This window comes from Crotalus tigris, unplaced genomic scaffold (genome assembly GCF_016545835.1).
Source record: "Crotalus tigris isolate CLP2741 ecotype Arizona unplaced genomic scaffold, ASM1654583v1 scf7180000019364.2947544272:3078424, whole genome shotgun sequence".
Lineage (NCBI taxonomy): Eukaryota > Metazoa > Chordata > Lepidosauria > Squamata > Viperidae > Crotalus > Crotalus tigris.
In genome coordinates, this window is record NW_024097500.1 from 2,147,350 (window position 1) to 2,175,003 (window position 27,654).

General features: G+C 42.9%; 1 protein-coding gene across 4 annotated transcripts in view; it reads left to right on the forward strand.

Moving 5' to 3' along the window:
- IGF1R (insulin like growth factor 1 receptor) overlaps window positions 1-27,654 on the forward strand; it is a 125,509-nt gene that overhangs the window by 81,497 nt on the left and 16,358 nt on the right. For 3 of the 4 annotated variants that reach the window (XM_039362108.1, XM_039362109.1, XM_039362107.1), the window contains 15 exons: window positions 1,979-2,124; window positions 5,155-5,299; window positions 7,561-7,775; window positions 9,735-9,861; window positions 10,280-10,518; window positions 13,343-13,510; window positions 14,412-14,616; window positions 14,969-15,255; window positions 16,186-16,322; window positions 19,168-19,327; window positions 20,290-20,395; window positions 21,852-21,922; window positions 23,093-23,322; window positions 24,222-24,332; window positions 26,492-26,651. In XM_039362108.1, the coding sequence (XP_039218042.1) occupies window positions 1,979-2,124; window positions 5,155-5,299; window positions 7,561-7,775; window positions 9,735-9,861; window positions 10,280-10,518; window positions 13,343-13,510; window positions 14,412-14,616; window positions 14,969-15,255; window positions 16,186-16,322; window positions 19,168-19,327; window positions 20,290-20,395; window positions 21,852-21,922; window positions 23,093-23,322; window positions 24,222-24,332; window positions 26,492-26,651 (2,507 nt within the window). The remainder of the gene's footprint in view (window positions 1-1,978; window positions 2,125-5,154; window positions 5,300-7,560; window positions 7,776-9,734; window positions 9,862-10,279; window positions 10,519-13,342; window positions 13,511-14,411; window positions 14,617-14,968; window positions 15,256-16,185; window positions 16,323-19,167; window positions 19,328-20,289; window positions 20,396-21,851; window positions 21,923-23,092; window positions 23,323-24,221; window positions 24,333-26,491; window positions 26,652-27,654) is intronic. The other variant, XM_039362110.1, reaches the window with a different exon arrangement.

A 27,654-nucleotide genomic window follows, 5' to 3' on the forward strand; every position in this document is an offset into this window, starting at 1 on the left:
GCTAATAAGCCAATTGCAAAAATAAAAACGCACAAACATTTCAAGGCTCAGCTTATCCGCAGGTGGCCCATTTTTCATGGTGTTTTGGTTGAAAATTCGATGGTCGGCTTACTCCGGGCTGGGCTTATCTGCCAATATATCCAAGGACTGATAGTTGTTGCGTTGCAGAGATGAAATAACTGCCGAATCTGCTTTATCGGCTGCCTGATTAAGAGCCGTTGGCATTCCTGATCTGGGGGTAATTAAAAAGGAAATATTTCTCCTGCAGAGAGAATAATCCCTGCAGGGATTTTTAAATTGTTTTTAATGACCTGGACAGCATGTCTTTATTTGGGTTGAGTTGAGCTGCTGCTGACGCATGGCGTCTCTTGTTTTGTGTGAAGCTGTCCAAACACACCTCTCCATTTTTTTCCTCCTGAAGAATTTCTAGTTTACATACAGGTGCAAAAGCAATGATCTCTGCCCCCCAGCTAGAAACCAAATGTTTACCTGGAAATCTGTTTTTCTTCCGCTACTATCTGACCACTTGTGTTTTCAAGCAATTAAAAGCCCTCATAAAAAAAGGGCCGGCTGTTTATCTTATCAAAATGTTCACGGTATGAATGGAAAAAAGATGGACGGAAAACCGGGAACAATAACCAGTGTGCTTGTAAGCGTTTGTGTGTGTTTTCCTGCTCCAATCTCCCTTGATCACACACCGACGCTGCAAACCAAAGGACTAAAAAATCTTAGTTTGCATTCTCAAAGGTTTCTGGCGTGTATTAACGGCGCCTTGCGCTAAAGCATTTGAAATACGAGCTTGTAAATTCATGTAAAGCATCATGGGAGCCATGGATTACAAAGGTACCATGTGACTCAGCCGGGAATCAGCTGACAAGAATTAAACAGCTCTCATCCTTGGGGCTTGCATGCTAACAAATTTGTCAGTGCAGTGCAAAGGCAACACAAAGGGAAATCTGGCTGCGTTGTGCAATATAGAATCAGCATCACAAAGCCTTTGCTTGTCAGAAGGTTGTAAAAGGTGATCATGTGACCCGGGACACGGCAGCCCTCATAAATATAAGTCAGTTGCCAAGAGTCTGAATTTTGATCAGATGACCACGGGGATGCTCCAACGGTTGTAAGTGTGAAAAATGGCCATCATTCTCTTTTTTTCAGTGCCTTTGTAACTTTTGAACGGTCACTAAATGAACTATTGTCCGTGGAGGACTACCTATATTCTATAACGGGGGTCCCCAACCCCTGGGCCACAGCCTGTTCGAAACCAGGCTGCAGGAGAAATGAGCAAGCACACGTGCATGAAGCTTCAGTCATCTGAGTGGAGGGCACATGTGCTCGCACTCAAAGCTCTATTTTCGCGCATGGAGTTTTAGGCCCAAGCACAAGTGCCTGCCGCTCGCACGAGTGGAGCTTTGTGCACAAGTGGAATTTTGTGCATGAGTGAAGGCACTCTCTCTAAGTGCAGTGGTGGGATTCAGATATGTTGAACAACCGGTTCTCTGTATGGATGCTGCTTCCGGAAGTCCATTTTGGGCCTGGGCAACAAAAAATTAGCTACCGGTTCTGCCAAAGTGGTGTGAACCGGCTGAATCCCACCACTGTCTTAAGTGGATTACAGAGTCAGCCTCTTGCCCCCAACAATCTAGATCCTCATTTTACCAACCTCAGAAGGATGGAAGACTGATGCAAACTTGAGTTGGTCAGGATCGAACTACTGGCAGTCGGCAGAATTAGCCTGCCATACTGCATTCTAACACTGCATCATCATGGCAATAGAATAGGATAGAGTAGGATAGAATTAGCAATAGCAATAGCAATATTACTTAGACTTATATACCGCTTCACAGTGCTTTACAGCCCTCTCTAAGCGGTTTACAGTCAGCATAATCCCTGCATGCTGTATTCTAACCACCGCGCCACCGCGACTCATGGAAGGGCCATTTTTGCTCATCTCTTCCTATTCTTTCTCTTTTACCAGCATGTTTTGCAGCCCTTGTGAGGGGCCCTGCCCCAAAGTGTGTGCAGATGCCAAAACCATGACCATTGACTCCGTCACCTCGGCACAGACGCTCCAGGGATGCACCGAAATTAGAGGGAACCTTCTCATCAATATCCGCCGTGGGAGTAAGTTCACGCTTGATTGGGAGAGTGTCAATGTTGGTAAACCTGGGTTGAGTGTGACAACCCTGTTACGAGCTTCCTAATGTACACATGATGCTAGAGAAACCATGGATGGAGTTCTGTGGTGGAGCACATGGGAAGCACGTTTAAAATGCCTAGGTGATGCCTTGAGTGGACATTCTGAAATTCAGGTACTTAAATAAACAGCAGAGAAGATGAGATACATCAATGGTGCATTTCATTCTTGATAAATTGTAGTTGCCCTTTTCCATTTGACAGCTCAGTGGTTAAAATACTTTTTTTTTTAAAAGAATCCCATTTTTTTTAAAAAAAATAATAGAATAAGTATCAGCTTTGGAGAATCCTTTTCACTTGCTGTAGAAAAGACCTTGTGTTCCATATGAGAAGTTTTCCGCAGGTAATCCCAACGAATTTTCAAGATAGCATTGTAGGGAGAATCCCAGTCTGGGCTTTCAAGAGCAAACTTCACAGGAAGAAAAAGAGAAGGGGAGTTCCTGGTAGCCCTGCTAGCGTCTAGGGATTTTCTAAATTTGTATTATCTCACTCGTGTTAGGTGGCACATCGGTGGATTTAATTATTTGCCCAGTGGCAAATATTTCTCTGCAGTGTACATGATGCCCTCTTCAAACACTGGCAGCAGAGTTCCCACCTGGGTGTTTTCTCAGGGCTGACTTGGCCACGTCTAGTACATGTCTTAACAGAAAATGAGTGTTCAGTTAACGATTTGTCAAGAGTGGTGAGTCACCTTCTGGGAAAACTCCAACAGTCCTTTCTCTCTCTCTCCCTTCCTCCCTCCCCCCCCCCCAGAATGAACACAATTGCCCCAATCTGAAGAAGAAGAACACTCATTTGATTTGAAAGCTGATAACGCACCCATTTCATCAGTTAGAACCCCACAGACGCTATGGGGCTGTCTCTGGCCCTGCTTTGGGGACCACCTGTTATCTTCCCCTGCTTTAAGTCAGGCAGCCTCGTTGCTGCTCTGTATGATTCCTTCAGACATTTTAGAGTGCAACCTCCCCAATTCCCAACCTTGCAAGCCACACCACTGGCTGAGGGAAGGCTGGTCTGGGGCCTCTTACATTGACCCTTCAATCCATGGCTAAGTTAAGTCACCGTTTGCCTGAACCGAAACTTCCAGAACAACTTTCTGAGCTGAAGCACCTGCTTAAAAATGCTTGCAAAGTAGGTTAAAAAAAGCATCCTTTTTGGCTTGAGCCACTGAAATAACCTAATTTGATTTTCCTTAAGTTGGTGCTATAGCACAGTTTCTGGGAAACTTCAAAAATTCCTTAATTCCTCAAAGAACTTAGTTCTTTAAGAAACAGACTGATCCTTTTAAGAGGCTGGAAAGAATGCCTGCTCTCTGTTCAGCTGCCTGTTGTAAACATTCACCCAGGGGCTGTCCCGTTTATATGAATTTGTTCCGATTTCCCCAAAGAGGCCCCTCGGATGGCTTAATCTCGGTGAAGCTTTATTCCACTGAAAAGGATTGTATATCACAGAAGCACCGAGAGTCGGGCTGCTCACTGAGAACGCTCGGTGACTCTCTTGAACAGTTTGTTCTGAAAGCAGATGGGACTAAAATGATGGCTTGCTTATGGCATGTGTGAACAGGTACTCTGGCTTGTTCCTGTTAACACTTCTTTGTTTTGGCCTTTTGACTCCCGTCTTCGTTGGAGAAGAGCAAGGTAGAGTTCATAGAGGTAGAGTCAATGTCAGGATAGAGTACCTGGCTGGGTTCTTGAGACAGACCCATTAAGTAGGAAAAGTGCGCAGGAGGGAGCAAGCGTTAAATATGAATAATAATAAGTGTGCTCTTGACTAAGGCAGAATGCTAAATTCTGGCCCATTAGTGCATGTAAACACACCTAGTGGAAATTTTTAACTTTGAACCTAAGTTTGCTCCAATTTCTACATTATAGTTAAGTAGATCCTGCTTTTATAAGGGCTAATCTACTTCTAATTTATTAACAATGTGACTTAACAGGAAAAGGATATTACAGAATAACAAAGTTGGAAGGGACCTTGGAGGTCTTCTAGTCTAATCCCCTTCTTGAGCAGGAGACCCTATAACATTCTATGTGCGTGGTTATCCAGTCTCTTCTTGAAATCTCCAGAGATAGAGCACACAATTTCTGAAGGGAAGCCATTCCATTGATTAATTGTCCTCACTATAGCCTTGATTCTAGATTGGATCTCTTTGATAAGCTTCCATCTGTTAAATATCCATGGAGATTCTCAGTCATCCAGGTCATGCTTGTCCCAAAAGGCAACTGCACCTTCTTAATTTTTTTTCTTGAAAATGTCTAGCTTCTTATTCAAGAAGCTTCTTCAGTTGTCTTCAGAACTGAAGAAGCTTCTTGAATGAGAAGCTAAACATTTTCAAGAAAAAACTAAGTCAATCCGGTTGCCCTTTGAAATGCACCTTTGCTATTTCCATCTGTTACTTCTTGTCCTGAGTTTTCAGAGGCGTCTGAGAAGCTCCAATGTGGGAGTTGATTTGAGGTTTCCATTTGTGGAGGAGGAAAAACACCCACTTATCTTGCCTAGAATGGTCAAGCTATCTTGAGACATGAGTTGAGGTTCTCCTCAATGGGACAGTTTTGGCTAACTGTAACATGCAGTAACGTTTATATCTGTCACTGAACATCACAGGAGTTGTGGCTTCCTGAAGGCTTAGATTTACAACTGCCCAAGAGTAACTTGCCAAAACATCAGCTGTTGAAAGCTCAGAATGCGACATTGGCATTAGCAGCCAACGTTCAAGGGAACGGACGGCCATTGCACTGGCCGAAAAATTAACTAGATTAAATTGAAGTGGCATTTAGTTTGGCATCCCGGCTGCCTGACTTTCCTAGGTAAATCATACAAGGTTGTGTTACACAGCAGAGAGTTGACATTCTTAGAAGGCCTTTCTTAAGCCGATGAAGCTAATTGTGTGCAAAGAAAAATCTTGAAACTATGGAGATTTTATCACTCCTTCCCTCGGGTTTTTTTTCCCCCTCCCAGACAATATTGCCTCTGAGCTGGAGGATTTCATGGGGTTGATAGAAACGGTGACTGGATATGTGAAGATCCGGCATTCTCATGCTTTGGTGTCCTTGTCCTTTTTGAAGAACCTGCGGTATATTAATGGAGAGGAACAACTAGATGGGTAAGGATAGCCAGTTTCTACCGTAAGAAGTCATGCCATTGAACGTAACATTCTCGGAAAAAGGTTCTTGAAGTTCCTATTAAGAGTTAACAGAATAAGCATTAAAACCCTAATACAGTATTTCTCAACTTTGGGAACCTGAAGATGGATGGACTTCAATTCTGGGTCTTGAAGTCAACCAATATTCAAGTTCTCAAGGTTGAGGAACACTGCCCTAATGTATTAGCTGAAGACCACATCATGCTTTTGGAACCTTGTCCCTCTGTTCTCTCCCTCTTCAGCTTCACTGAATTGAATAACAACTCTTGAACTTCCTGTTTTTATATGTTCCGCCCCTCCTTCAAATATGGCCCTGGGTTTCAAAAAGATTCCTAGATGCATCATGAGTTACCTGCATGCAGATTGACTTGATCCATAGATTATTTCCTTTGTTGTCCTCTTGTGGATGGTTCAGCAGCCCTGCCTGGAGGCTACTGAAAATCATCTATGGAAAATTTCAATCAGAGGGTGAGCTTTGGGTTTGTTAAGAGGTCTCTGAAATGTTTTCACTTGTTACCTTGCTCAAAGCTGGATTTACCACCTTGTATTTGCTCAACTGAGCTGAAAGGATGGTGCTGTTTTTGACGGGACAAGGGGTCTTAACGTTCTCTAACACAGAATAAGCATCTAATTTCATACTGTTTTCATCATTCTCCCCCAATTCAGCGGTCTTTTGAAGTAATTGGGTTACAACACCCATCTTCTTCCCTTCCAGGGGTACTGGATCATATCATCCCATTTCAGATACCTCTGAGAAGACACAAAGGTAGAGAAAGGTGTCCTTGACTTATGATCACAAAGGAGTCCAAAATTTTTCTTGCTAAGTGAATTTTGCCCCATTTTATGACCTTCCTTGCCACAGTTGATAAGTGAATCACTGAAGGTGTTAAGTTAGTAACACGGTTATTAAATTAATCTGGCTTTCCCATTGACTTTGCGTATCAGAAGGTCGCAAAAAGGGGATCACATGGCCTCAGGACACTGCCACCGTCATAAATACAAGTCAGTTGACAAGATTCTGAATTTTGATCACATGACCATGGGTGTAAGTGTGAAAAATGGCCATAAGTCACTTTTTTCCACGGCTGTTGTAACTTTGGACAGTCACTAAATCAACTGCTGTAAGTCAAGGACTACCAGTACTTAAAAGAATTGAGCTGTATCATTTTTGGAGAACGTACAGCTGGAATCCCACTAACGGGAACAGTGTTCTGCCCTTAGTCCTAAGCCTGGGAAATTGCCACTTTCTCTGCTTTCTTTACCTCCAAATGAAATCATTCTTTTCAGATACTGGTTGCCTCAGTAGTTAATAAACAGGAATTTGGGGGGAAACTGTTTGAACAAGGCCGGGGCAAGGTCATGGGAATAGCTCTCATTGTGTCTGATTTATCTAGCCTGAAAGGATTATCTTACAGGATGAGGGTAGATTCTCAACCTCGTTTTTCCCCCACCTTCTCTGGCTGCAATTTGGTCAGCTTTGCATTCTTGAAATTCCAGAGAGTGATGGAATATGTTGTAAAGGGCAGTATTGCTTTCTTCCACCCTGGAAAGTTCCTCTTGTCTCTTAAGCATAGAAGAAATTGGAACGCTGTCATCATGTGTCCCCTGGTCCTTCTCTTCACTAGATTAGTCATGCCCAGTTCCTATGTTTTAGCCTCCAGTCTCCTAATCATCTTTGTTGCTCTTCTCTGCACTTTTTCTAGAGTCTCAACATTTTTTTTTATAGTGTGGTGACCAAAACTGGTTGCAGTATTCTAGGTGTGGACTTACTAAGGCTTTATAGAGTGGCATTAGTACCCTAACCCTAACCCCTAGTCCTTCGCTTGGATAGGTTAGACATACTTAGTTTCCTCTCTTCTTTGTGCTCTTTCTAAGGTTTTCTTTCTTTCAAACTATTTCTGCTTCTGAGAAGCTCCTGGAAAAGATGAAGCTGAAACCAACAAGGACTGGAAACTGTTAAAGGCTGAAGAAGCGCAATAACAGTTTGCAATTTACAACCTGGAGACCTATATTAGGTCTTGTTAACCTGCTGCTGAGATTCTTGGGGATGGTGTTGCTTCTGTTTAACACCTTACATGAGATATTCTGTAGCTGCCATTCTTTTTGCCAGATCTAAGTTTTTGGTCATTGTGCGAATTTTGTAAGGGTACCATAAGCAGAATGAAAAATGTGTGTGCCTTTGTTTACGTGGACTAATTTGCTTCCAAACATTTCCTTTTTAGGAATTACTCATTTTATGTGCTGGACAACCAAAACTTGCAGCAACTGTGGGACTGGAGCCATCATAACCTGACCATCAAAGAAGGGAAGATGTACTTTGCTTTTAATCCTAAATTGTGTGTTTCGGAAATTTACCAAATGGAGGAGGTTACTGGAACCAAAGATCGACAAAGTAAAGGCGACATCAATCCGAGAAACAACGGGGAAAAAGCATCCTGTACGTGAGAAGTTTAGTGAGGACATTGTGTTGGGGTGGGATAACCAGAAATGGAAGATGCTTTTTTTCTGACCTTAAATAACAGGAGGTTTGTGGTGATCCAGACTTCAGAAAATAGTCACTTGGAGGCATCTTGGTACCTGCTGGCTGGTCCTCAGCAAATTGCTCCGTTTCCTTGAGTCATACCGATTCTGGATTGTTCCTTATCCCTAATAAATAATGTTCTTCTATTTCATCCATTCCATAAAAGTTTCTGTTAAGCTAACAACTAAGAAGTCACATGAAAAACCCAAATACAAACTAAGGAGTTTAAAGGATGGAGTTTGGGATGCTGAGGAATTTTTGCTGTTGTTTCTTTTGTGTGGGTTTTCGTCACTCTTTTAATTTGCACTCCCAACATTTTACACATAGTTCTTCAATTAGTAAAATAGGTGGGAATTATTTGCAAGTCAGATGTGGGGCTCAGAAAACTAGCTTCTTTAGGAGAACCTGAAAATTCAATGCCTTTGTAGAAACAGTGTGCTCATTCAAAGCTTATAGTGCATCAGTCTGATCAATGATTGGTGAGCAGGCTATTGAAATGGTCTCTCCATATTTGGCATATAAAATAGACCTTAAGGATGTTATTTTTGTAAAGAATTCTCTCTCTCTTTTTTTATCTGTATATGGAACTGGAATCCGTTTCCCAAATACACATGTTGGTGTGTATTCACACCAAAGAGGCATCACCCACATCCATTTGTCAGCCTTGGAGATGTTACAAAAGCTTTGGCCCTCTCTCCTATGTTACCATCAGGTCTGGGCTAGGCTTCCCTTGTTTCTTTATTATTCTTACAAAAAGAAAAGGAAAAAAAAAAAGCTTATTTGCCTACATGGATTTTAAAATGTGTGCAGGATGTAAGAGGGTTGAAACATTTGGCAAACTGTTCTTTCCAAACAAAAAGCAACTGAAAAATCCAGTTGTATGCTGGATTCCCAAGCCAAGAATTAAGCTTCTCTAAAAACAAACACCCACAATCTACAAAACAAACAACTATTCAAACTTGTTTTCAATCGGATAGCTTTTGAAGATATGAAGACCAGACTTGGCTTTTGAAAATAGATTCAGCCCAATTAAAGCCAACCATGTGAACTTAGATTGGCAAATGGGCTTTACCTAAAATTGAGGAGGGGGGGGATGGATGGTTGCAGAAATGAATTGTGCATAGGTAAATTGAGTCACACATAACCTGTTTTTTCCCCTGTGGGTGTAAGAAAAAAGCTCAGAAGAACAAATACATCCTTTCAAGGTTCAAATTTTGTTACATGAAACATGTAACAAAATGTGCCATTTGTTGGATGGTGAGAAAATTTTTTTTTGCTCAAAACATTGCGAAACACTTCCTGTTGTTTAATATTTGTTTTTGGAAAATGAAATTAAAAGTGTCTCCCTGACAGTACATTTTTCATGATGTTTTTAAAAAAGAAATAACCCTTGGGATGGAGTTAAAAGAGGAATCAGCCTAGAATCCCTTCATAGCCACAAATGAACTAACTCCAACCCTCCTTGAATTCCAATTCCCTTACTCCAAGCAGGTGCTAATCACTAGTTGAGAAGATTCCTGTGCATAGGCATGAGTAGCAATAAGTCAGTTTAAACGGACCTTCACTTTTGGACCTGATACCTTGGTCTTGAAATAGTTACCTTCCCTATCGAATCTAGATCAGCCCAGCCATTTACTGCTGGGAAAGGAATTGGTCATATTCCCATGCTGCAGTCTTGTTTTATCAGAGAAGAAGGAGCAAAACCACTTTTGAGCAAAACCAAGGAACCAATATCTCTCTCTCTCCCCCTCTCCCTCTCTCTCTCCCTCTCCCTTCCCTCTCCTTCTCCTCTCTCTCTCATATGAGCATAGTAAATAAATTCCATTCCTGTGTGTTAGTGGCAATTCAGCCAAGCGTGCTGTTTTTGTGTTTCAGGTGAAAGCCACATCCTGAAATTTGTTTCCAACACTACAATGAAAAATCGGATCAAACTGACATGGGAACAGTATCGGCCTAAAGATTACAGAGATTTGATTAGCTTCACAGTCTATTACAAAGAAGCGTGAGTATTGCTACTCCACAGCCAAAGTGAGCCTGTGTGGGTTTGGGGTTTTTTTAGCAATGTTTACCAACCTTTGCAGCTTCCAGAGGTACTGTATAGACCACATACCAGAATTTTCAGAAATCAGCCTGCAAGATGGAGTATTTGGGGAGTTGCAATCTACACATTGGAAGTTGTGAGCAGAATACTTTCCATCCTTCTGAGGTGGATAAAATGACCCAGATTGTTGGAGGCAATATGCTGACATTGTAAACTGCCCAGAGAGTGCTGTAAAGCACTATGGGTCTGTGTATATTGCTATTTCACACCATAGGAATGATGGGAAATTCCCTTCACTTTTCAGCAACTCTGATCAGAATAGTATGAGAGCCGTTTTATCAGACGGACACGTCCTAGCTCCCTTGCTTGTCCATTTCAGAGCCTTCAAGAACGTGACGGAATATGACGGGCAGGACGCTTGTGGTTCTAATAGCTGGAACATGGTTGACGTGGACTTGCCTTCAAATAAAGAGGACAATCCAGGGATTTTACTGCAGCCGCTGAAACCATGGACCCAATATGCAATTTATGTCAAAGCTGTCATGCTCACTATGATGGAGAACTACCACCCTCACGGAGCAAAGAGTGAGATTGTCTACATCCGCACTAAAGCTGCAGGTAAGAAGTCATTAGAGTGGGTGAAGACAAAATACTAAATGAATTGCGTTTCTGTCTGGTGGCATTGATTGGGCAAGGAGGACTCTTGCATTTGGAAAAGTGATTCATGATGTCTTCTATGAAATTTAAACTAGTCATAAATCTAAGTATTTTGGCATAATTAGTTTTTTGGCTACAAGCAAAGATACTAGGATATAAATCTGCTTTCTTCCTAGGAAGTCCTGGTGGGACGTTCTTAATAAATCTGTGCAGTAGCTTCAATTTGTAGCTTGGCATCTTCTATTGGGATGGGAAACGTTGCACAGATTTTCCAGCAGATGGCCAAAAAACGCAGTTAGTTTGCAGTGTATCATTCATCCAAGCTTTCTGTAATTCAAAAATTCAGAGTTTGGAAGAAAAATGTAGTGATAGATGTAAAAAAAAAAAAAGAGGAAAAAATTTTAACTGTTGAGTTTATAGAAACATTTGCAAGAATATCATGGTTTATCAGTCTGAATGATGAATGCTATTAAAATTGAAGTGACTCCAGAATCTGGTAGTACTGAAGGGGCAGACAGAAAACTCCAAAGACTTTGCACGTTTTGGGGTTCTTCTCTTGTGAATCCTCTCGATCGATGAGGATTCAGTGGCAGTTTGCAGGCTCCATCAGTTTGTATTTGCAAACTGATAAGTGGATAAGAGTCCCCATGATTCAAAAAAGAAAGAAAGAGAGAGAGAGAGGGAGGGAGGGGGGAGAGAGAGAGGGGGAGGGAGGGAGAGAGAGAGAGAGAGAGAGAGAGATCCTGGAAAATGTGCAGGAAAGAGCAACAAAGATGACGGGTCTTAAAGCTAAACCGTAAGATGAATTTTTAAGTGAACTAGCTATGTCTAGCCTATGAAAAAGAAAGATTGGGTGACATGATAGCAGTCTTCTAGTACTTGAGGAGCTGTCACAGAGAAGAGGGAGTCAAGTTCTTTAATGAAAAGAAGGAGTAGGGGTGATCGTGATAGCAGTGTTCCAATATCTCAGGGGCTGCCACAAAGAAGAGGGAGTCAAGCTGTTCTCCAAAGCACCTGAAGATTGGACAATGGATGGAAACTAATCAAGGATAGAAGCAACCTAGGAGAATTTTTCTGGCAGTTAGAACAATGAATCAGTGGAACAGTTTGGCTCCAGAGGTTGTGGGTGCTCCCAACACTTGCGGTTTTCAAGAAGAGATTGGACAACAATTTGTCTGAAATGTATGGGGTTTCCTACTTGTAGTTTCTTTGGACTAGGTCCCTTCCAACCGTGTTATTCCGTTATTCAATTTACTCTCCAAAGCACCTGAGGACAGGACAAGAACTAAGGAGAAATTTCCTGATGGTGAAAGCAATTAATCAGTGGAACAGCTTGCCTCCTGGGGTTGTGAGTACTCCATCATTGGAGGCTTGCAAAAATAGACTGGATGACCATTTGCCTGGGCTGCCATAAGGTCTCCTGCCTGGAGCAGGGGGTTGAATTAGAAGACCTCCAAGATCCCTTCTAGCCTAATGATTCTATGACCTGTTCCTCTTGGAGTCATCCATACTGAACTTGGAGAGTCTTTTGTTCCCCCCTTTGTTGAAGGGGGGAAATCGGAGGGCGTACTCACCATCATATGGAATTGATTTTCAGTGGCAAAGGGTTTTAATGGATGAATAGTTGTTCTTGGCACGCGTCCTTTTCAGTTTGCTTACTTGGGATCTCTGTTTCTTGTTAGCATATCAAAAAAAAAACGTCCAAAGTTGGTGGCTGGTGGTAGTCTACTTCTGCCTGCCAGAATTTAATTGCATCCAAAGTTGGGCGCTGTGGAGAGGTGATAATTGTCCGATTAATCAAGCCAAGGAAATATCCAACAGCATTTAATCATCTTGAATGAAGTTCTTTCTGAGGGTGGGAATAATATTTATTTATTGGCTGAAGGTCATTCATGTGCCACCTCATTGGCAAACTCTTAGGCGACTTAGATTATAATATCTGCCTTGGTGACAGACTTATAGATGTTTATCCATCTAAGCTGAGCCAAGGAGGCCAGTTGGAATGGGATATGTAAAATTGGGCTTGTATTGAGTGTTTCTGGAAAAACAATGGCGTGTATTAATGCTAAAATGTTCAGGCTTGCTGCAATACGTTGGAGTTGGGTGTAGCATTGGCCAAAATAGAAATAAAGAACGAATTTTGTAAAATCAAAAAGTAGAAAGTGCTTCTCTTGTGCACTGAGTTTGTATTTTCTGATCATAATTTAAGGTAGTAAAAGGTAAACATTTATTTTTCTTGGGTATCTCTCGTTGCTGTTCAACTTCACTGACAATGATTTGAGTGTTGTAAAAAAATGTAGATTTCGAGTCTGCTAATTTATCCCTTTGGGTACTAGGTGATTTTAGCAAGCTAATTGATGTAGTCCTGATGCCATGGGCTGCGGCTTTGAAACACGCTGGCTGAGGAATTCTGGGCATTGATGTCCACAAATCTTAAGTTGTCATGTTTGGAGATCCCTGCTTTAAACCATCATAACTGAAAAGTTCAAGAACTCAGCTTCTTCTCCTGCCCCTGCAGGACACTTATTTACATTTGATTTCTAATTTCCAATTAAACTCACACGGGCCAGACAGGGACAGCCAAGGACTGGATATGGCTTGGAGACCAAATGCCCAGGTGTTTTTTTTTGGGGGGGGGGATGTGTTTGAGGGTATCACCAGAATGGAATGAAAGAGTATGCTGTGGACTGCAAATAGAATTTTATTTATTGATGGACTTCAGTTAATTATAAGCTCTTGGGAAAAACACATTGAAAGGTTCATCGTTGACTTACTTTCCTTCTAGTGCCATCCATACCTCTGGATGTCATCTCAGCATCCAACTCCTCCTCACAGCTGATTGTGAAATGGAACCCTCCCACTTACCCCAACGGCAATCTGTCCTACTATATTGTGAGGTGGCAACAGCAGCCTCAGGATAGTTACCTGTATAGGCACAACTACTGCTCCAAAGGTAAGACCAACACGGAGACATACCTGTGCACTTTGAGGTAACTTTTCCTCATCGTACCAGCTTCCTAAATTCATGGAGATCATCTCTTCCAGTCTGGAACCCTCAGGAGATCTTGGGTGGCAACTCATCTGCAGGGCCCTAAGTTAGGGAAAGGTGATACGGGGTCTCTTCAACGTTCAACAGCAACTCCTCAAAACTTAACTGGCGCATGAAAGCCCTACAAATGGATGGTGCTATATTTGAATGTTTCCTCATGTTGAAGATAAAACATAAAGCATCTTTGTTATTGAAAGCAACAAAAAAGGTTGAACTAGCTCAGTGTTTCTCAACCTTGACAATTTTAAGGCATGTGGACTTCAACTCCCAGAATTCCACAGCCAGCATTGCTGGCTGTGGAATTCTGGGAGTTGAAGTCCACATGCCTTAAAATTGTCAAGGTTGAGAAACACTGAACTAGCTCAATTTTCTGTTTAGCTTGAAGGTCAGACTTCCTGTTCAGATGGCCATATAACAACAAGGGACACATATATGTGTCCCTGTACAGGTAGTCCGTGACTTAACAACAGTTCATTTAGTGACCGTTGAAAGTCATTACGGCACTGAAAAAAGTGACAGGGCCATTTTTCACACTTACTCCCCTTGCAGCATCCCCACGGTTTCATGATCAAAATTCAGATGCTTGGCAGCTGACTCGTATTTATGACGGTCGCAGTGTCCCAGGGTCATCTGATCCCCTTTCACAACCTTCTGAAAAGCAAAATCAGTGAGGGAGCCAGATTCACTTAACAACCGTGTTACTAACTCCTCCTCCTCCTCCTCCTCCTCCTCCTCCTCCTCCTCCTCCTCCTCCTCCTCCTCCTCCTCCTCCTCCTCCTCCTCCTCCTCTCTTTTGCCTTCCAAGATAAAGTCCCGATCCGGAGATACGCGGATGGGACCATAGACACGGAAGAAGCCACAGAACCCACCAAGCCTGAAGGGTCTGGCAGTGAGAAAGGCCCTTGCTGTAAATGCCCAAAGACTGAAGCAGAGAAGCAGGCCGAAAAGGAGGAAGCGGAATACCGGAAGGTCTTTGAGAATTTCCTCCACAACGCCATCTTTTTGCCCAGGTGAGTTGCCAGCATGCCTTCCGCAAGCGAATGGGATTCAGATTGATGGCATTTATTTCTTGGAATAAAGTCCTTCTGCTTTACTGGTTGTAATTCTCACATGCCATGATGAGAATAAAAGGGTCTATCAGGATTTGGCAAAGACCTCCCCAGCTATGAGTGGGGTGATGAGCCCTTGAAGGTGAGTTTGAGCATCGGGATGTTTATCTGCTGAATTTAACCCTTTCTGTGACACTTAAGCACAGTTTCCTTCGCCCCTCCCTCCCTCCCTCCCTCCTTCCTTCTGCCTTGGAGTGAAGATGTGAGAGATTAAAGCCTGGTTGTTAAAAGGGTTTTGTTGTTGTTTGTCCAGACCTGATCGGAAGAGGAGGGATTTGTTCCGAGTTGCAAACACAACGTTTGCCGGTAAGAACAGGACTGGGATCGTTCCAGAACCCTTGAGCAATGGGACCGATCTGGAGGAAGGTGAGATGGAGTTTCCCTTCTACGAAGCGAAAGTGGAGGGCAAGGAACGGACCCTCATCTCCCAGCTCCTGCCTTTCACCCTTTATCGGATTGACATCCACAGTTGCAATCACGAAGCAGCACGCCTGGGCTGCAGCGCTTCAAATTTTTTCTTCGCCCGGACGATGCCTGCAGGTACAGTCTCCCGCCTTTTATTTAGTGCATGTGTAGCTTAAGAAAGCATCATGGTCCAATCCGGCACATAAACTCCCTCTTAGTTTGATCCTAGAAGTAGGGTAGATGAAGGAGAGGGCTGCAATGTCATTTAAGCCAGGCTTTCTGTTGATTGACATCTTGTAGGGGGTGGGGCTAGGATACATTCAGCATGTTATTTCATAAAATTTAATATTATTGGTAAGAACACTCTGCAGGAATTTAATCGTTTTCCTTCTTCCGTCACATTAAACATTTCACTTTGTCAGTAACTTTTGAAAGGATTGTAGCATGCAACCCTCTGATTGCAGATTGTATAGGTAGGATTAGGAGAATAAGGGCTTCAGTAAACAGCTGAAGAGCTAAGCGCTGAGAGCTACTGTATGGTTCCTTGAAACCACTTTGATGTAATGGTATATGATAATGGCTATCATATTGATGTATTCCTGTTCTATACCTTTTCATTGTTTATTTTATTCTCTTATTTTACTTCAGTTTACACTCTTTCATTTCTTCCTTTTTATTGCCATACGCTGTCTAAACTTTCTGTTTTTTTAAAAAAACTTCCTCTTTTGGGCAAATATATAACTTCCGGGTCAAATTGGTTCAAAGCTATGCCATCTTAGATTACAGCTCTGGTTTTGAGTTCATTAAAATAGCTAGCTTGGTCTAGTGGTTAAAGCTCCGGGCTACACATCAGGAGACAGTGAGTTCAAGTCCCACCTTAGTCATAAAAGCCAGCTGGGTGATCTTGGGCCAGTCAGTCTCTCTCCGCCCACCCCACCCCACCAGGTTGTTGTTATGGGGAAAATAGGGGCAAGGAAGATGGATATGTTCACTATCTTGGGTTGTTGGTTATAATACAGGTAGGATACAAATAAATGAGTCCTCTTTTGTGCTCGCTTTCCACAGAAGGGGCTGATAACATTCCAGGAAGTGTAACCTGGGAAGGGAAGGAGGAAAACACCATATTCCTGAAATGGCCCGAGCCGGGTAACCCCAATGGGTTGGTTTTGATGTATGAGATCAAATATGGACAAAATGGAGAGGTAAGAAGATCAATGACTTTGTTGGTATTTTCAGTAGTCCTCGACTTACAACCAGTCCTTTAGCGACTGTTCAAAGTGAGAACAGCACTGAAAAAAGGGACTTAGAAACAGTCCTCACACTTAACAGCCATTGTAGCATCCCCATGGTCATGTGATCAAAATTTGGGCAGTTGGCAACTGGCCTGTATTTACGAGGGTTGTTGTGTCCTGGGGGTTATGGCATCACCATTCATGAGCTTCCCAGCTGACTTCCAACACACAAAGTCAATGCGGGAAGCCAGGTGGTTCACTTAACTGAGTGCATCATTTAGCAACCATAGCAAAAGAGGTCACAAAATAAGGCACGGCTCCCTTGACAACTGCTTTGCTTAATAAGGGAAATTTGGCTTCCAATTGTAGTCATACGTTGAGGACTGCCTATATTTGATTACATTTCTAAACCGTGAATTAAAGTACACAGGTTCAAACATCCTGAATGCTTATATCACAGCCAGGCACGGAATCTTTACAGAGAATATTGCCCCAAGCAATGTAATATCAGATATCCAGATAAGATCTTAACCCAGAGATGGGTCTTGCAACAAAGGTTGAGAACACAACACAGTAAATGGCTCACGTTTCAAGAAAAGACGCTGGAAAGATTAAGCTAGAAGGAGGGTTATTGGCTGGTTGTGACCATTTGCAGAATAAAGCGCTGTTAACAAGCTCTTCCTGGTGATTATCATGCTATGCTGGGTTTTTAAAAGTAAGATGGTCTGTCATCTAATTGCATTACTCTGAGTCCCCATTAAGGCAATGTTTCTCAACATTTGTAAATTCCAGGGCTTCAGATCTCAGAATTTCACAGCCATGATGGCTGTCAGTGAGAATTGTGGGACTTGAAGTCTATACCCCTGAAAGTTACCAAAATTAATGAAATGCTGGACCAAGGCCTAAATGTTGGGGTGGGGGGGGGAACTGGCTTTCCTTCGCGTGTGAAGTCATTTGTTAAGACATCACATTATATACCAATCAGGCCACTAAGATTTATTCAGTCTTCGTTTAGTGCTATTTTGGAACCCAGCAACTGATAAAGGAGAATATTTGTTTACTCAGGGTTAAAATGAGGGGTCCTTGGTGCTTCCTGAGGTTGGTTGTTTTCGGGCGGATGTTTCATTACCCAACTAGGTAACATCATCAGCGCTAGTAAGGAGTGGGATTCTCCGTTTCTATTCTAGTGGCCTGCCCTATCAGGTTTGGAGGTTCTTTGGTTGGGCTGTTTACTGTCAGCTTGTTTTGCAGTTTCTTGATTGGGGTATTGTTCACTTCTTGATTGTTGATCTGATGTTAATCTTAGTATTAATCTATGCTCATCTGCAACCTCCAAGACTACTGCCACCAGTACTGACATGAAAAGGCACAACAATATATACAAATTGAAAACAAACCCCACTCCTTACCAGCGCACTGATGATGTTACCTAGTTTGGGTCACAAAACATCTGCAAGAAAACAACCAAGCTCAGAGAGCACCAAGGACCCAACAACTGTTACTGTTTTGTGTAGTTGTTTGTGAGTGCAGGTTTAATTCACATTTGTTATTTTGATAATTAAAATCTATACAAGGAAATCAAGGTCAAGGATGGTGGGCTGGCCCATGCCCCAAAGCCATTGTGATAAGTAAGGCTAGTTCTCAACTTACGACCGGTTGCTTAGCAACCAAAGCTCCAACAGACCTACCTGGAGGGTGCTTGAAACCCAATTCAAAATTCCCACAGTCGGGTTCTCCCACCATCACGTGACCAAGCTTCAGGCACTCCACAACGAGGCCAGGGATGATGGGCATTGTAATTCTACCACGCAGAGAGACCCGCATTGGGGAACGAATCATTTTCTGATTTGGTACGGCTGTTTCCTGAGCTTTTGGTGAAGTCACTTGATGGAACTGTGCCATTTCAGGAAAACAAAGCAAGCAGAAAATCAGGTTTTTCTTTTTTTCACTGTCAAAACTAAATCTTAAGAAGAGCATTTGTACAATGTTCTCTTTTGTTCTTTGGACATCTGTTTAAATCAAACTGGATAACCTCATGAAGGATTGGGTGTAGCTTTTAGCAAGTTTTCTGTATTGTGAGTGAGCATAACACATATTTCCTTGCAAAACTTTTTACAAGATTGCTCAGGTTTTGTGCATTTGAGGAGGAAAAACAACAAATGAAGACTCTGTCAACAGGTAGTCCTCAACTTACAACAGTTGACCATTCGAAGTTACAACGGCACTGAAAAAGGTGACTTATGACCATTTTTCACCCTTACGACCATTGCAGCATCCTCCACAGTTATATGATCAAAATTCGGACGCTTGGCAACTGACTCCTATTTATGACGGTCTGCAGTGTCCCTGGGTCACGTGATCCCCTTTTGCAACCTTCTGACGAGCAAAGTCCATGGGGAAGCCAGATTCACTTCACAACCGTGTTACTAATTTAACAATTGCAGTGATTCACTTAACAAATGTGGCAAGAAAAGTTGTAAAATGAGGCAAAACTCACTTAACAAATTTCTCACTTAGCAACATAAATGTTGGGCTCAGTTATGGTGGTAGGTTGAGGACTACCTGTACTTAATGTGTTTCCTCTTGTGTAATGCTTCTGTTACTCATTTATTTGTTTGCAGGGGGGATTCAAGGCTGTAATAAATAAATTTGAGATTGAAACACGTGAAGGAGAAAGGAAAACCATCTGCCACAGTAGTTGGAGAAGATTCCAGAGAAACCTTAAATCCTTCATTATTGTCTTGTCTTGCAAAAGATAGACGAATAAAGAAATAATTTAGCCATTTCTCTTCTCCATTTTCACCCAACTTTGCAGGAAAAACGGGAATGCGTTTCCAGGCAAGAATATAAGAAACTTGGTGGAGCCAAGCTGACTCACTTGAACCCGGGGAATTACACGGTTAGAGTGCAGGCCACTTCGCTAGCTGGGAACGGATCCTGGACGGAGCCAATCTCGTTCTACGTCCAACCCAAACGTAAGCTTTTTTGGGTACCTTGGAAGAGAAAAACAGATTTAGGAGAAGTGATCTTAATTAAATAGGATGAACTGAGTATGTCTAGTCCAGGGGTAGGCAACCTTGGCTGGCTCAGGAATTCTGGGAGTTGAAGTCCACGAGTCATAAAAGAGCCAAGGTTGCCTACCCCTGGTTTTGTCTAATGAAGAGAAGGTCTTGGGGTGAGATGATAGCCGTCTTCCAATATTTGAGGGGTACAAAGAAGAGGGAGCCAACCTATTCTCCAGAACATCTGAAGGTAAGACACGAAGCAACGGATGGAAACTAACCAAGGATAGAAGCAACCTAGAACTAAGGAGAAACTTCCTAATAATGAGGACAATTAACCAGTGGAACAGCTTGCCTCCAGAAGTTGTGGGTCCTCCATCACTGGAGGTTTTGAAGAAAAGATTAGAAAATGATTTGTCAGGAATTGTATAGGGTCTCCTGCTTGAGTAGGGGGTTGGACTAGAAGACCTTCAAGTTTCCTTCCAACCCTACTATTCTATTTTCTATAATCCCACCCCTATTATTTCATATATTTATTAGATATCAGCTGTTTTAATGGGACTCTTTGGAGCTTGATCATCCAGTCAGAATTGCTTAGAATAATATATGTAGATGTATGGTAGTTTGTTAAATGAGTCATGCCCAGTTTGGCAACCTTTTTTTGCCACTGTTGTTAAGCAGAACATTGCTGCTGTTAAGCGAATCACATGGTTGTTAAGCGAGGCTGGCTTCCCCTGTTGATTGTCCTTGTCGGAAGCCAGCTGGGAAGGTCCCAGATGGCCATCGCGTGAGCCCAAGATGCAGCAACCGTCATCATATCCATGCCAGTTGCCAGGAGCCCAAATTTCGATCACGTGACCATGGGGATGCTGCAGTGGTTGCAAGTGTGTTTGTGTTGGTGCATGCTTTTAAATGCCGGCTATTCTTTGTTGCAGCAGCAGACTATGGAAACTTCCTGCATCTGATCATCGTGCTCCCCATTGCAGTCCTGCTAATCATCGGTGGGCTGTTGATCATGCTTTACGTCTGCAACAAGAAGAGGTGAGAATGGCAGATGGGTGGGTGGATCGTGGGGGGGGGGCCTTGCAATGCAAGGTTTAGCACAGACCAAAGACCCAACAGGAGCTGCTTTTAACCTGACCTCGATTTGGGATCGCAGAGAAAAAGAATTCTTACGAAACACTTTATGGTTATATAATCTCTCTCTCTCTCTCTCTCTCTCTCTCTCTCTCTCTCTCTCTCTCTCTCTCTCTCTCTCTCTCTCTCTCTCTCTCTCTCCTTCTCTCTCCCCCCCCTCTCTCCATGTCTCTCCAAGGAAATTCCAGGAAATCCCAAGAAATGAAATAAATAATTCTGACAAACATAGGCAATATCAAGGATTCCCAAAGTATTAACACTCTCTTCCTATCCTTCCTCCTCCTCGTTTTAGCAACCTACACGTTTCTTTCCAACTTTTCTTTGTTTCATTACTTGGCATAAACACAAGGAACAAGGGCAGGTTTCAGGGTATCTTGAATTGGGTCTAGTGCAGGGGTAGGCAACCTTGGTTCTTTTATGACTCGTGGACTTCAACTCCCAGAATTCCTGAGCCAGCCATGCTGAGGGGAAAGGGAGAGGTTTCCAAGCTGAGCCATGCTGGCTCAGGAATTCTGGGAGTTGAAGTCCACAAGTCATAAAAGAGCCAAGGTTGCCTACCCCTGGTCTAGGACAACTCACCCACTCGCTTTGGGACAATATTTACAATAACAACACTGAAGAAATGGTGGAATAGAATCATCAAAGAAAGGATGCAAAAGGAGGGACAAGTGAAATGTGAATGACAACGATTAAAATATTTTTTAAATTATCTTAAATAATTAAATGGTTGAATTGTCCCACAGTGAGTTGTCCTGTAATGAGTTTTCTTGCAACAAGTTGGCTGTGGCAAGTTGTCCCATTCCTGATCTTGTATCGTTCATCCTTCCTTCACTGAGATGGAATACAATTTTCCAAAAAGTGGTCACTTTCTCCCGTTATGTATTGAAGATTTCTTTCAAAGGTTCTGGATGGGGAGTAGTTACAGGTAAACTTTGACTTATGACCGGTCGCTTAGTGACCATTTGAAGTTATGACAGGTCCCCCAAAATGTATTTACAACCCAGATTCAAACTTTTGAGAATGAGGGCAAGGAAGAAAAGGGACTTCAGTTGTTCTCACAGAGGCCCGTGTGAAAAGCTACATTTTTGCCACTCCTGATACCAATTTTTGGAAATAAATATCACCTGAAAATGCAAATTTAAGGGATCTACCCTTGCATAAGACGTAGGAAGTTACGCATCGGATTCCTTGCACCTCCGTGTGGCATGCTAAAAATAATTAGTGGAGTGTGTGTGTGGGCGTTTTAACAGCAAGTCTCAGAACAGAGCGTCAGGTGAGAGGCCCAAAACTGTGAAGATTCTGTCCTTTTTGGGGAGAGATGGGTATCAATGTGAAGAAGTAACGGTTTATATTTTAACAGGAACAGTGACAGGCTTGGAAATGGAGTGCTGTATGCTTCTGTGAATCCGGAATATTTCAGCGCTTCGGATGGTAAGTTAGCTTTTGACGCTCTTCAGAAGCAAAGTCTTGGAACTGGGTGAATGGAGTTTTGCAGAAGAGAAGGGAAACGTTGCTCAAGATGAAATAATCTTCTCCTCCTCTTCCATCACCTCCTCCTCCTCCCGCTGCTCCCTTGGCCCTTCTTTCCATCTTTCCTCCTCCTCCTTCCCCCCCCCCAGATCCTTAGATTGATTCAAGGTTGTTAAATGGGGCAAAATTCACTTAACAAATGTTTTGCTGAGCAACAGACATTTTAGGCTCAATTGTGGTTGTAAGTTGAAGACTACCATGTACATGATTGGTTTGGGTTTGTTGTAGACTCAGTATGTTGTGTAAATGTAGCTATTGTGACTAAACAAACACAGTTCAGTGTAACATGTCAACATAGTCACTTTATATTCTTGGATTTCATCTGTTCCTAACCTTACAACTTAGGGGCAGGTTTACAACAGGATGGAACCACACAATGGTTTCAAAGCATTTGTGCTTGAATGTAAACATTGGAAGAGTATAAATTGGAAGAATGTAAACATTGGCTTTTATAGTTATATTATTCCAGGAAAGGAAACTTCCCTGTCGCGAAGGCTGTCAACTTGAACTGTGGCTTTCATATCAGTATACAATAACAACGTTGGAAGGGACCTTTAGAGGTCTTTTAGTTCAGCCCTCTGCTTGAGCAGGAAACATCTTTTTTGTATTGTGGCAACCAAAACTGGAGTATGATCTTACCAGTAAAGTATAAAATGGTATTATAACTTCACATTATCTTGATGCTGTCTTTCTGTTGACGCAACCCGGACTGCATTGGCTTTTTTGGCAGCTGCAGCACACAGCTGGCTCATACTTAAGTGGTCGTCCATTAGGATACCTGGATCCTTCTCACAGTTACTACTCTTGAGCCATGTGCCACCTATTCTACACCTGTGCTTTTGGTCCCTATCTAAGTGTAGGACTTTATGTTCCAACCACTGAACTGCATTTTGGGGGATGTGGCCCAGTGTTCAAGTCTATCCAGATCCTTCCGGTTGCTTAGAACACTTATCTTCTAAAGTGTTGCCTGTTTCTCCCCAGCTTGGTGTCATCTGCAGATTTGGTGAGCTCCCCTTCTCTCCCCTCCTCATACACCATAACATTTTCATAAAATTCTTTGTGATTTTGCAGTCTATGTACCCGATGAATGGGAAGTGCCCAGAGAAAAGATTACGATGTGTCGGGAACTCGGGCAAGGCTCCTTCGGCATGGTCTACGAGGGAGTAGCCAAGGGGGTTGTAAAAGACGAGCCAGAAACCAGGGTGGCCATCAAGACAGTCAACGAATCGGCAAGCATGAGAGAGCGGATCGAGTTTCTGAACGAAGCTTCGGTGATGAAGGAGTTCAACTGCCATCACGTTGTAAGTGACCGAACTGTGCAAAGCTTTGTTGATTTCTGACATCTTCCCATCTTCCCAGACTTAACGAGTAAATCACAAATAGTCATCACTTACCAGCCATCTTTTCAGTGACTGTTTGGTACTGAGGACCAGTCCTCAAAGTCCCAGCACAGTCGTGTGATTGCCATCTGGCTATTGGACTTGATGGCCACCTCACTTAGCAACAGAAATTCCAATGCCAATTGCAGGCAGTCCTCAACTTACAACAGTTCATTTAGTGACCGTTCGAATTTACAACAGCACTAAGAAAAGTGTCTTAGGACCATTTTTCACACTTATAACCATTGCAGCCTCCTGCATTCAACAATCAGGATCACACATTTGATTGCTCGTGCCTATACATAAGAGTCTAGTCCAGCGGTTCTCAACGTTTATGTGACGGTGACCCCGTCACACAAACGTTATGCGCATGCGCGGCATGGCGCGCATGGGGGCAGGGCCCCCGTGCGCGGCGCACATGGGGGCGGCGCCCCTGCGCGCGGCACGCATGCGCGGTGGCGCCCCCGGAGACGCGGCGCCACCCCCACGTGCGGCACGCGTGCGCGGCACCGCCCCCCCGGAGGCGCAGCGCGCCCCCGGAGGGGACAAAATGGCGGATCGCTGCCTTTGGCGACCCCCGAAAAGAGGTCGATTGACCCCAAATGGGGTCGCGACCCATAGGTTGAGAACTGCTGGTCTAGTCAGTCAACGGTCAGCACTAAATTGGCACTAGATAAAAGTTAATAGAATTCAAGAAGGATGGGACTTAGAACGCTTGTGGGAACGTAACGACTTTAGGCTGATTCCTCTCTTGACTCCCTCACCAGGCTCTGCCTGTCCTTCTCCTCCGAAGTATATAATTTACCTATTTCTTTTGACAGGTTCGGCTTCTTGGAGTTGTCTCTCAAGGTCAACCCACCCTGGTCATCATGGAACTCATGACGCGAGGAGATTTGAAGAGTTACCTACGGTCTCTTCGCCCAGACACGGAAGTATGTTTGTGGTGGGGGGGGGGGAAATCTGCTGCGTGAGAAGAAGATAGCCTTTGAGAACCATCTTATTTCTATTGGGGGGGGTCAATCTGGGTCATCAGTTGTTGTTTTCACAGAGTAGTTGAGATCTTGGCAGCCTCAGGGTTGATTTGCAATCCTTATTTACTGATTGAATAAGAAGGATAGATTGAATCCTGCATGGATGCATATCCTTACCTACAGAGAGTCCTCAACTTACGACCCCAATTGAGCCCAAAATTTCTGTCGCTAAGTGAGACATTTTTGCTAAGTGAGTTTTGCCCCATTTTGCGACCTTTCTCGCCACAGTGGTTAAGTGAATCACTGCAAGTTATCAAATTAGTAACCTGGTTTGTTAAGTGAATCTGGCTTCCCGATTGACGTTGCTTGTCAGACGGTCGCAAAAGGGGATCACATGACCTCCCCCCCTGGGGACACTGCAATTGTCATAAATACGAATCAGTTGCCATGCCTCTGAACTTTGATCACATGGAGATGCTACAGTGGTCATAAGTGTGGGAAAACGTTCATAAGTCATTTTTTTCAGTGCTCTTGTAACTTTGAGCTAAATGGACTGTTGTAAGTTGAGGACTACCAGTATTTATTAATTCCTGGAGAATCTCCTGTCAAGCTATGGGTTTTTCAATTACAAACATGCTAATGCATTGCTGATTTTGCAAGTATCTTTCTTTATTTTTCTTTTAAAGATTTGGGCACTTGGCTTATCACGTATTACTAGACAAATGTTAAAAGTCTAAAATAGAATAAATAAATAGCAAAAATAGGGACACCGTTCAGTTATATTCCTGCAACCTTTTAGGATCACAAAACACATGCTAGGACCACAGTTATAAAAATTGCTGTATTTTTTTCATGTAGATCCTAGGGGATGTGACATGTAGGTATTTTAAACATTCTTAGATCCTTTCTGAATTTCTCTCTCTCTTTCTCTCTTTCTCCCTCTCTCCCTCCCTCCCCCCCCTCTCTCTCTATATATATATTCACAAATAAAGTGAGAATTTTAGGAGCCAAAATGCACCCCCCCCAAAATTAGATTCTGTGTTGCTACAGCTAAAACAATCCTATTCTGCTATAAATTTGGTTTAAGCAAGACACCACTTTTTCCTTAATTATTTATGTCAAGGTAGGAGCATGTATGAAGAAGAAAAAAGGCTATTTCTTGTGCAGTGATGCTCAATATTCGAACAGCAAGAAGCATTCCCTTCATTCACAGGAACTTTTTTCATCCCTGTTTTTATAAATAATAAAACAACAATCCTCTAGCCCTTTTGCCCACCTAACTGTAAATAGCTGCACACGCCTTCCTTTGTCCCTGCTGCTAAATCAGCTGGCACGGCTTTCGCCCTTTACTCTTGACTCTGAATAAGACAGGATGATTGTTTAGTGTAAAACAGTCCTGCTAATTGCTCATGACTCTCAGTACGACAGCCGCCGTTCCCTTTCGCTCTTGCCTTGAATTATGAATGAGTTTTTGCAACAAACACTAATATTTAGTCATGCGGTTGACATTTAATACTCACGCTGGCAACAGAAGATCAGTAGCCACCCTTGTGTGTGTTCTCACAAGTTCCAAGTTAGGCAGGAGAAAGGGGGAGGGAGAGAGTCCTCAAGAACCAAATAAAAGCAGAATTAGGGCTGGCAAAGCTGGTTGAGTTCTTCCCTTCTTTCCGGCCCTTCCCGCCTTTGTGGATGGCTTCTGTTGTAAATAATTCATGTGGAGATAGTAGAAGCATCTGGTGTGTTTGTGAAGATGAAAGTGTGACTGTAAACCAAACAGTGTTCCTTGAGATGAGATACAGAAATCACTTGGCTTCTCAAAACATGATTGTGGAAACAACCTTGGGGGGCTGAGTGGAGAAAGAGTGGATGACTAGGATCTTTTCTGTTTCTTTCCTTCCACTCCCGTTGTACTTTTTCCCATTGTCCTTCCTCCCTTTCGTTGGATGTGAGAGAACATGGACATTTTGGCACACACTTCAAGGGAGAGCAGTTGGTCTCGTTGGGCCAGTGAAACAAATGGCCAGCTGTGACATTGAAAAGTCACAGTCTTGAGGTTGGAATAAGGAAAGAAAGGCTAAACTTTCTTTAATGACTTGGTGACCGTCTCCATTTCATCTTAGAACAACCCTGTTCAGAGTCCTCCGCCTTTAAAGAAGATGATTCAGATGGCTGGGGAGATTGCAGATGGCATGGCCTATCTCAACGCCAACAAGTTTGTCCACAGAGATCTGGCTGCCAGGAACTGCATGGTGGCAGAGGATTTTACTGTGAAAATTGGAGGTAGGACATCTTTACTACTGAAAAAAGGAACCATTTAGTGTCATCCTAGACACAGCAGGCTGAAAATGTTCAGGCAAGACTTGGTGAAACTTCTAGGTGCCAGAAATGGGCAAGGCAAAAATTTCCAATTTTGGGGTGGGGGTGGGGTAAAATCATGAGTTCTTGATAGGCCTCATGTTCATTGGACAACCACTGGTCTGAAATGGTCTAGGGCAGGGGTAGGCAACCTTGGCCCTCTCATGACTCGTGGACTTCAACTCCCAAAATTCCTGAGGCAGCTATGCTGAGGGGACAGGGAGAGTTGGAAGGACGTAACCTTGAAAAGGAGAATGCAAAGGGAGTTACAGAAACCCCGTCTTAGATGCAGTGTGAGAGTTTCAACTCCATATTACATGGGCAGAGGGAGCAAGTTAAAGGGACATTACAGTATTTCCCTTGCAGTAGCTCAGGGGACGACACAATTAGACTTCCAGTAGACTTTTAAAAGCCTGTTTTGTTCCTTTGAAGGGCTGACACCAGAGGAGACCAAGAGGGATTCTTGTAATAGATTAGATTAGATTAGATAATCTTTATTGTCATTTTTTTCCCTGTGGGCACAATGGCACACATTAAAAAAACGAAATGTAGTTGTTTCCTCTCAAAGTGTACACCTACATAACACACATTTAAAACATACTATATACAACCTATGTATTAGACCTACACCCTTACATATAAGTAACATGTCAGTATTAATCACTGTCCATCTTGAATACATAACGGAAGGAGGAAGTAATAAAGGAAACATTGGAGACATACTTGATTTTGGAAACAAAAAAAAAACCAGAATACACTTTTCCCAGCAACTAACTTCCAGATATGTGGGGAATAACACCAGACAGACAACCAAGCAGATAACAATAGCCAAATCAAGGAATTACCAGAGAGAAAAATCACACTCCCTCCAACACTTGTGGGGCAAGCTACTGTATATAAACAGGAAGTAAACCCTATCCTTCCTCGC